This window comes from Nerophis lumbriciformis, linkage group LG37 (genome assembly GCF_033978685.3).
Source record: "Nerophis lumbriciformis linkage group LG37, RoL_Nlum_v2.1, whole genome shotgun sequence".
Taxonomy (NCBI): Eukaryota; Metazoa; Chordata; class Actinopteri; order Syngnathiformes; family Syngnathidae; genus Nerophis; species Nerophis lumbriciformis.
The window spans coordinates 5,784,418-5,795,000 of NC_084584.2; the positions used below are offsets into that span (position 1 = coordinate 5,784,418).

General features: G+C 37.3%; 1 protein-coding gene across 1 annotated transcript in view; it reads left to right on the top strand.

The window, feature by feature from the left end:
- The first annotated feature begins 4,772 nt into the window (after positions 1 to 4,772).
- The window catches only part of ugt5d1 (UDP glucuronosyltransferase 5 family, polypeptide D1), a 21,785-nt gene continuing 15,974 nt past the window's right edge, over positions 4,773 to 10,583 (top strand). The window contains exon 1 of the mRNA XM_061931127.1: positions 4,773 to 4,887. Coding sequence (XP_061787111.1) covers positions 4,881 to 4,887 — 7 coding nt within the window. The 5' untranslated portion in view covers positions 4,773 to 4,880. The remainder of the gene's footprint in view (positions 4,888 to 10,583) is intronic.

Sequence of the window (10,583 nt, forward strand, 5' to 3'; positions counted from 1 at the left end):
CCCTGCTATAGATAATAAAAAATTAAATGTGATAAATCTATGGATAAAAAGCAGAGCCTGGTTTATCATAACTCTCTCTCTCTCTCTCTGTCTCTGCCCCTCCCTCACCAATGCTGCTGTTTGTTTTGTTTTTAACCCCTTCTTAACCCTGAACGTACATTGAAAATACACGCAATTCATAATAACATTGATTTTGATTCAATATTATGTTTTGAGCAATGACAGTTTGAAAGAAAAAAACAAAACAGCTTTGTTTTATTAGTCAACATTGCAACTTTTTCAAAATTACATTTCACCTTTAAGCTTTTTTATTTCACTTTTGTTATGTTTTTTTTTTATTTTAATAGTATTTTTGGGCCTTTAAAACATTAGCTGTGGGCCGCAAATGGCCTCCGGGGGCACACTTTTGACACCCCTGCTATAGATAATAAAAAATTAAATGTGATAAATCTATGGATAAAAAGCAGAGCCTGGTTTATCAAAACTCTCTCTCTCTCTCTCTGTCTCTGCCCCTCCCTCACCAATGCTGCTGTTTGTTTTGTTTTGAACCCCTTCTTAACCCTGAACGTACATTGAAAATACACGCAATTCATAATAACATTGATTTTGATTCAATATTATGTTTTGAGCAATGACAGTTTGAAAGAAAAAAACAAAACAGCTTTGTTTTATTAGTCAACATTGCAACTTTTTCTAAATTACATTTCACCTTTAAGCTTTTTTATTTCACTTTTGTTATGTTTTTTTTTTATTTTAATAGTATTTTTGGGCCTTTAAAACATTAGCTGTGGGCACACTTTTGACACCCCTGCTATAGATAATAAAAAATTAAATGTGATAAATCTATGGATAAAAAGCAGAGCCTGGTTTATCATAACTCCCTCTCTCTCTCTGTCTTTGCCCCTCCCTCACCAATGCTGCTGTTTGTTTTGTTTTTAACCCCTTCTTAACCCTGAACGTACATTGAAAATACACGCAATTCATAATAACATTGATTTTGATTCAATATTATGTTTTGAGCAATGACAGTTTGAAAGAAGAAAAAAAAACAGCTTTGTTTTATTAGTCAACATTGCAACTTTTTCTAAATTACATTACACCTTTAAGCTTTTTTATTTCACTTTTGTTATGTTTTTTTATTTATTTTAGTAGTATTTTTGGGCCTTTAAAACATTAGCTGTGGGCACACTTTTGACACCCCTGCTATAGATGATAAAAAATTAAATGTGATAAATCTATGGATAAAAAGCAGAGCCTGGTTTATCATAACTCTCTCTCTCTCTCTCTGTCTCTGCCCCTCCCTCACCAATGCTGCTGTTTGTTTTGTTTTTAACCCCTTCTTAACCGTGAACGTACATTGAAAATACACGTAACCCTAACTCAAAATGCCGGACATTTGAGGCATTTAAGAAACGGACATATGGTCAGTCTACGTTAGCAAGATATCAATGACTTTTAAGGTTCATACATACAAAATAAAAGTCCTAGCATTGTCAAGATAATGTCAAGTAACTACGGATAAGCAGAAAAAGATGGATAGGTGGATGATTTTGTGTATATCTAGAAAATTGCTAGCAAAATGCCATAATAACAATATAATTGCTTAAATGTGTATTTGTCAGTGTTTAATATCAAATGTCAAATCCACACCAAACATTGCAGAGGGTGTTTTTTTTTTAGTGAGGCTCTGGAACAATGTGCCCGCTAACTAACTAAAAAAAAAAAAATACAACATGCACACGTGCGAGCAGGCCGGCACACGAGGTTGCCGGAGTTTGTTTACGGACCTAACACAATGACATCATCCTCGCCTCCCTGAGAAAAAAAAAAAACAACCAAAAAAGACATGTTTGTTGAGCAAGTGCTAGCTCGCCTGAGGAATGTGCTCGTCGCAGATGATTGATACGCCTTCCTTGGGCGTATTACTGGGCACGATACGGGTGTCACCCGTGACAACGCCATTCGCACTTTTTGGACAAGAAGTGTGCGGGTTGAGGCCGTGACACGATTGATCGTCTTTCCAGATGAGTCACAGTCTTGTCAAGGTTCTATTGTGCTATAGCACAGCGTGTACTTATATGTCCCAAATCCAAACAACCTTCCCTAGTCATGACACGCGCTAATACAAGCTGTAGAATAACAACATTTTCCTTTCCAAGTGCAAACTGTCAGTTAGCATGAGTCGCTAACATCCGTGCTTGTTCATTGTTGTCGTCATGTGACTTCAAATAATTGGACATTTCCATTAATCTGCCATTGTGATTGGGAAAGAAGCAAGCACAGCATTTACTTGTATGCCCCGAATCCAAACAACCTTCCCTAGTCATGGCACGCACAGATAAATGCATTAGCGCTAATACAATGTTGCAGTTAGCATTTTAGCATGCTTACATTAGCATGCTTGATTTTTTTTTAGCTAATGTATCCAGTGTACTGCATGGTACTGCATGATACTGGATGATACTGCATGGTACAGTATGATACCACATGATACTGGATGATACTGCATGGTACAGTATGATACTGTATGATACCGCATGATACTGAATGATACTGCATGATATTGCATGGTACAGTATCATACTATATGATAACGCATGATACTGTATGATACTGCATGGTACAGTATGATACCGCATGATAACGCATGATACTGCATGATACCATATGATACTATGTAATACTGCATGATACTGTATGATACTGCATGATACCGTATGATACTATATAATACTGCATTGTACAGTGTGATACCGCATGATACTGTATGATACCACATGATACCGCATGATACTGTATGATACTGAATAATGCTGCATGATACTGGATGATACTACATGGTACAGTATGATACTGTATGATAACTCATGATACTGTATGATATCGCATGATACCGTGTGATACTGAATAATACTGCATGATACTGCATGGTACTGCATGATACTGCATGATACTGCATGGTACAGTATGATACTGTATGATACTGCATGATAACGCATGATACTATATAATACTGTATGATACTGAATAATACTGTATGATACTGTATAATAACGCATGATACTGCATGATATCGCATTATACCGCATGGTACTGCATGGTACAGTATGATACTGTATAATAACGCATGATACTGTATGATACCGCATGATATTGTGTGATACTGAATAATACTGCATGGTACTGCATGGTACTGCATGATACTGCATGGTACAGTATGATACTGTATGATACTGCATGATAACGCATGATACCGTATGATACTATATAATACTGTATGATACTGAATAATACCGCATGATACTGTATAATAACGCATGATATTGCATGATATCACATGATACCGCATGGTACTGCATGGTACATGATACTGTATGATAACACATGATACTGTATGATACCGCATGATACCGTGTGATACTGAATAATACTGCATGATACTGCATGGCACTGCATGATACTGCATGGTACAGTATGATACTGTATGATACTGCATGATAACGCATGATACCGTATGATACTACATAATACTGTATGATACTGAATAATACCACATGATACTGCATGATATCGCATGATACCGCATGGTACTGCATGGTACAGTATGATACTGTATGATAACGTATGATACTGTATGATACCGCATGATACCGTATGATACTGAATAATACTGCAAGATACTGTATGATACCGCATGGTACAGTACGATGCTATATGATATCGCATGATACGTATAGTACTATATAATACTGTATGATACTGAATAATACTGCATGATACTGTATGATACTGCATGGTACTGTATGATACTGGATGGTACAGTACGATACTGTATGATACTGCATGATACAGAATTTATCCGGTATACACCTCAGTGTCATATATTTTGGCATTTCACTAATGCTACTAATGCATGCTAGCATAGTACGGTCAACATGCTAGCTTTTTTTTTTTTTTTTAGCTCATTTTGCTCATATGTTTTGTTACCTGATGCTACCTGGCTAGCATGCTCACTGTTAGCACTGCCGTTTCGGCTTTGGCTCTTCAGCATTCACACAACATTCCGACCAAAATTGCATCTAAAAAAGAAACATCTATGTATCGTACTCGTCTTGTAAGGGAAAACTACCAAAATGGCCCCCGCAGTGGATACAGTTTGATGTGTAGCATATGTGTGTGTGTTGGTACAAGCTAGCAGTTACCGTAGCAACAGTGTCGCCGTCCACTTGATTTCACGCCCTCTATTGTTTTTCTTTGGACCCGGCCTGCTTCCCTCATGTGTTTGCCCATCTGCTCTTGTGATCACGGCCGCCAGGTCTTCATCTCGCGTCGCCTCCGCCGCATGACTCACACGTCGCTCGTCCCCATGGGAGTCGTCCAATCCAGACCCCGGCGGGCCTGCGAAAACAAAAGAGCAGAAGTGTGCGCTTATTCGGGCAAAGGTGGAACAATAACGTCCGACACCTCGCCCGGAGTTATTATTGCGGTGACGAACAGGCTCCAAAGTGCTGAGTGTGTTCTTGATAAACGTGCGGTAGGAAACACCTGGACGTTGCAGAGACAACACCCGTAAAAAGCCGACAGGGAGTAGTTTCCTGTTGTTCTCTGTCAGTCCCGCTTCTTGCAAGAACACTGTTGCTTTTTAAAACTCCGAAAACTACACTCAAACTTTCACTCATTAATTAATCTTTGACAAACTACTACTCTGGCTCCACCAGGGAGAAAAAACACATGAAAGTAAACTGGGTGTTCCATGAGGTCGCTCACCATAAATCACTGGCTGGAGAGATAAGGCCGTGTTTGCGAGGTCCAAGTCCAAGTGTTCAGTTCCGCTCAGTCCGTCCGTTGGCCGAGTGAAGAACCGCCCGGGTCTACGCGCCATGGCAGGTATGTTCTTTCCCTTCATCGCTTCTCTGCAAGTCTCCCGATTACGATACCGGCGGTAAAAATGTGTGATATCATGTCCGATACAAGCAGTCGTGCATCACAGAGCCGGACAGCCAGCAAGCAGGCACAAGACATTGAAACAAGGTTGAGAACTTGTTGAATTAAGTCCTGGTGTTGTACAATTCAAACACAACGTTGAAATAACATGCTTTTTGACAACATTTAATCAATGTTGGGTTCTGACGTTGATTTGACCGTTGAATTATGGTCATTTCCCAACCAATATTCTACGACACAGATACAACGTTGAAACAACATACCTTTTGACGACGTTTAATCAATGTTGGGTTCTGACGATGATTTGATCGTTGAATTTTGGTCATTTCCCAACCAATATTCTACAAAGTTGAAACAACATGCTTTTTGACAACGTTTATTCAATGTCAGGTTGTGACGTTGATATGACCATTGAATTTTGGTCATTTCCCAACCAATATTCTACGACACAGATACAACGTTGAAACAACATACCTTTTGACGACGTTTAATCAATGTTGGGTTCTGACGATGATTTGACCGTTGAATTTTGGTCATTTCCCAACTAATATTCTACAACACAAATACAACGTTGAAACAACATGCTTTTTGACGACGTTTAATCAATGTTGGGTTCTGACGTTGATTTGACCATTGAATTTTGGTCATTTCCCAACCAATATTCTACAACGTTGAAACAACATGCTTTTTGACGACGTTTAATCAATGTCGGGTTCTGACACTGATTTGACCATTGAATTTTGGTCATTTCCCAACTAATAACACAAATACAAGGTTGAAACAACATACCTTTTGACGATGTTTAATTAATGTTGGGTTCTGACGTTAATTTGACCATTGAATTTTGGTAATTTCCCAACTAATATTCTACTGCACAAATACAACGTTGAAACAACATGCTTTTTGACAACGTTTATTCAATGTCAGGTTGTGACGTTGATATGACCGTTGAATTTTGGTCATTTCCCAACCAATATTCTACGACACAGATACAACGTTGAAACAACATACCCTTTGACGACGTTTAATCAATGTTGGGTTCTGACGATGATTTGATCGTTGAATTTTGGTCATTTCCCAACCAATATTCTACAACGTTGAAACAACATGCTTTTTGACGACGTTTAATCAATGTTGGGTTCTGACGTTTATTTGACCATTGAATTTTGGTCATTTCCCAACTAATATTCTACAAAGTTGAAACAACATGCTTTTTGACGACGTTTATTCAATGTCAGGTTGTGACGTTGATATGACCGTTGAATTTTGGTCATTTCCCAACCAATATTCTACGACACAGATACAACGTTGAAACAACATGCTTTTTGACGACGTTTAATCAATGTTGGGTTCTGATGATGATTTGATCGTTGAATTTTGGTCATTTCCCAACCAATATTCTACAACACAAATACAACGTTGAAACAACATACCTTTTGACGACGTTCAATCAATGTTGGGTTCTGACGATGATTTGATCGTTGAATTTTGGTCATTTCCCAACCAATTCTCTACAACGTTGAAACAACATGCTTTTTGACGACGTTTAATCAATGTCAAGTTCTGACGTTTATTTGACCATTGAATTTTGGTCATTTCCCAACCAATATTCTACAACACAAATACAACGTTGAAACAACATGCTTTTTGACAACGCTTAATCAATGTTGGGTTCTGACGATGATTTGACCGTTGAATTTTGGTCATTTCCCAAATAATATTCTACGACACAAATACAACGTTGAAACAACATACCTTTTGACGACGTTTAATCAATGTTGGGTTCTGACGATGATTTGATCGTTGAATTTTGGTCATTTCCCAACCAATATTCTACAACGTTGAAACAACATGCTTTTTGACGACGTTTAATCAATGTCGGGTTCTGACATTTATTTGACCATTGAATTTTGGTCATTTCCCAACCAATATTCTACAACACAAATACAACGTTGAAACAACATGCTTTTTGACGACGTTTAATCAATGTTGGGTTCTGACGATGATTTGACCGTTGAATTTTGGTCATTTCCCAACCAATATTCTACAAAAGAAATACAACGTTGAAACAACATGCTTTTTGACGACGTTTAATCAATGTCAAGTTCTGACGTTTATTTGACCATTGAATTTTGGTCATTTCCCAACCAATATTCTACAACACAAATACAACGTTGAAACAACATGCTTTTTGACAACGCTTAATCAATGTTGGGTTCTGACGATGATTTGACCGTTGAATTTTGGTCATTTCCCAAATAATATTCTACGACACAAATACAACGTTGAAACAACATACCTTTTGACGACGTTTAATCAATGTTGGGTTCTGACGATGATTTGATCGTTGAATTTTGGTCATTTCCCAACCAATATTCTACAACGTTGAAACAACATGCTTTTTGACGACGTTTAATCAATGTCGGGTTCTGACATTTATTTGACCATTGAATTTTGGTCATTTCCCAACCAATATTCTACAACACAAATACAACGTTGAAACAACATGCTTTTTGACGACGTTTAATCAATGTTGGGTTCTGACGATGATTTGACCGTTGAATTTTGGTCATTTCCCAACCAATATTCTACAAAAGAAATACAACGTTGAAACAACATGCTTTTTGACGACGTTTAATCAATGTCAGGTTGTGACGTTGATATGACCGTTGAATTTTGGTCATTTCCCAACCAATATTCTACGACACGGATACAACGTTGAAACAACATACCTTTTGACGACGTTTAATCAATGTTGGGATCTGACGTTGATTTGACCATTGAATTTTGGTCATTTCCCAACTAATATTCTACGACACAAATACAACGTTGAAACAACATACCTTTTGACAACGTTTAATCAATGTTGGGTTCTGACGTTGATTTGACCATTGAATTTTGGTCATTTCCCAACTAATATTCTACAAAGTTGAAACAACATGCTTTTTGACAACGTTTATTCAATGTCAGGTTGTGACGTTGATATGACCGTTGAATTTTGGTCATTTCCCAACCAATATTCTACGACACAAATACAACGTTGAAACAACTTACCTTTTGACGACGTTTAATCAATGTTGGGTTCTGACGATGATTTGATCGTTGAATTTTGGTCATTTCCCAACCAATATTCTACAACGTTGAAACAACATGCTTTTTGACGACGTTTAATCAATGTCGGGTTCTGACGTTTATTTGACCATTGAATTTTGGTCATTTCCCAACCAATATTCTACAACACAAATACAACGTTGAAACAACATACCTTTTGACGATGTTTAATCAATGTTGGGTTCTGACGCTGATTTGACCATTGAATTTTGGTAATTTCCCAACTAATATTCTACTGCACTAATGCAACGTTGAAACAACATGCTTTTTGACGACGTTTAATCAATGTTGGGTTCTGACGTTGATTTGACCATTGAATTTTGGTCATTTCCCAACCAATATTCTACAACGTTGAAACAACATGCTTTTTGACAACGTTTATTCAATGTCAGGTTGTGACGTTGATATGACCATTGAATTTTGGTCATTTCCCAGCCAATATTCTACAACGTTGAAACAACATGCTTTTTGACAACGTTTAATCAATGTCGGGTTCTGACGCTGATTTGACCATTGAATTTTGGTCATTTCCCAACCAATATTCTACAACGTTGAAACAACATGCTTTTTGACGACGTTTAATCAATGTCGGGTTCTGACGTTTATTTGACCATTGAATTTTGGTCATTTCCCAACCAATATTCTACAACACAAATACAACGTTGAAACAACATGCTTTTTGACGACGTTAAATCAACGTTGGGTTCTGACGTTGATTTGACCATTGAATTTTGGTCATTTCCCAACTAATATTCTACGACACAAATACAACGTTGAAACAACATACCTTTTGACAACGTTTAATCAATGTTGGGTTCTGACGTTGATTTGACCATTGAATTTTGGTCATTTCCCAACCAATATTCTACAAAGTTGAAACAACATGCTTTTTGACAACGTTTATTCAATGTCAGGTTGTGACGTTGATATGACCATTGAATTTTGGTCATTTCCCAACTAATATTCTACGACACAGATACAACGTTGAAACAACATACCTTTTGACGACGTTTAATCAATGTTGGGTTCTGACGATGATTTGACCGTTGAATTTTGGTCATTTCCCAACTAATATTCTACAACACAAATACAACGTTGAAACAACATGCTTTTTGACGACGTTTAATCAATGTTGGGTTCTGACGTTGATTTGACCATTGAATTTTGGTCATTTCCCAACCATTATTCTACAACGTTGAAACAACATGCTTTTTGACAATGTTTATTCAATGTCAGGTTGTGACGTTGATATGACCATTGAATTTTGGTCATTTCCCGACCAAAATTCTACAACACAAATACAACGTTGAAGCAACATACCTTTTGACGATGTTTAATCAATGTTGGGTTCTGACATTGATATGACCATTGAATTTTGGTCATTTCCCAACTAATATTTTACTGCACAAATACAACGTTGAAACAACATGCTTTTTGACGACGTTTAGTCATTGTTGGGTTCTGACGTTGATTTAACATTGAATTTTGGTCATTTCCCAACCAATATTCTACGACACAAATACAACGTTGAAACAACATACCTTTTGACGGCGTTTAATCAATGTTGGGTTCTGACGATGATTTGACCATTGAATTTTGGTCATTTCCCAACTAATATTCTACGACACAAATACAACGTTGAAACAACATACCTTTTGACGACGTTTAATCAATGTTGGGTTCTGACGATGATTTGATCGTTGAATTTTGGTCATTTCCCAACCAATTCTCTACAACGTTGAAACAACATGCTTTTTGACGACGTTTAATTAATGTCGGGTTCTGACGATGATTTGATCGTTGAATTTTGGTCATTTCCCAAATAATATTCTACAACACAAATACAACGTTGAAACAACATACCTTTTGACGACGTTTAATCAATGTTGGGTTCTGACGATGATTTGATCGTTGAATTTTGGTCATTTCCCAACCAATATTCTACAACGTTGAAACAACATGCTTTTTGACGACGTTTAATCAATGTTGGGTTCTGACGTTTATTTGACCATTGAATTTTGGTCATTTCCCAACCAATATTCTACAACACAAATACAACGTTGACACAACATGCTTTTTGACGACGTTAAATCAATGTTGGGTTCTGACGTTGATTTGACCATTGAATTTTGGTCATTTCCCAACTAATATTCTACAAAGTTGAAACAACATGCTTTTTGACAACGTTTATTCAATGTCAGGTCGTGACGTTGATATGACCATTGAATTTTGGTCATTTCCCAAGCAATATACTACAACACAACGTTGAAACAACATACCTTTTGACTACATTTAATCAATGTTGGATTCTGACGTCCATGGTAACGTTGCTTGGATGCCAAAACCTGTATCTACCTTTCAGCATTAATGGTGCCTTCACAGATGTGTAAGTTACCCATGTCTTGGGCACTAATACACCCCCATACCATCACACATGCTGCCTTTTACACTTTGCGCCTAGAACAATCCGGATGGTTCTTTTCCTCTTTGGTCCGGAGGACACGACGTCCACAGTTTCCAAAAACAAT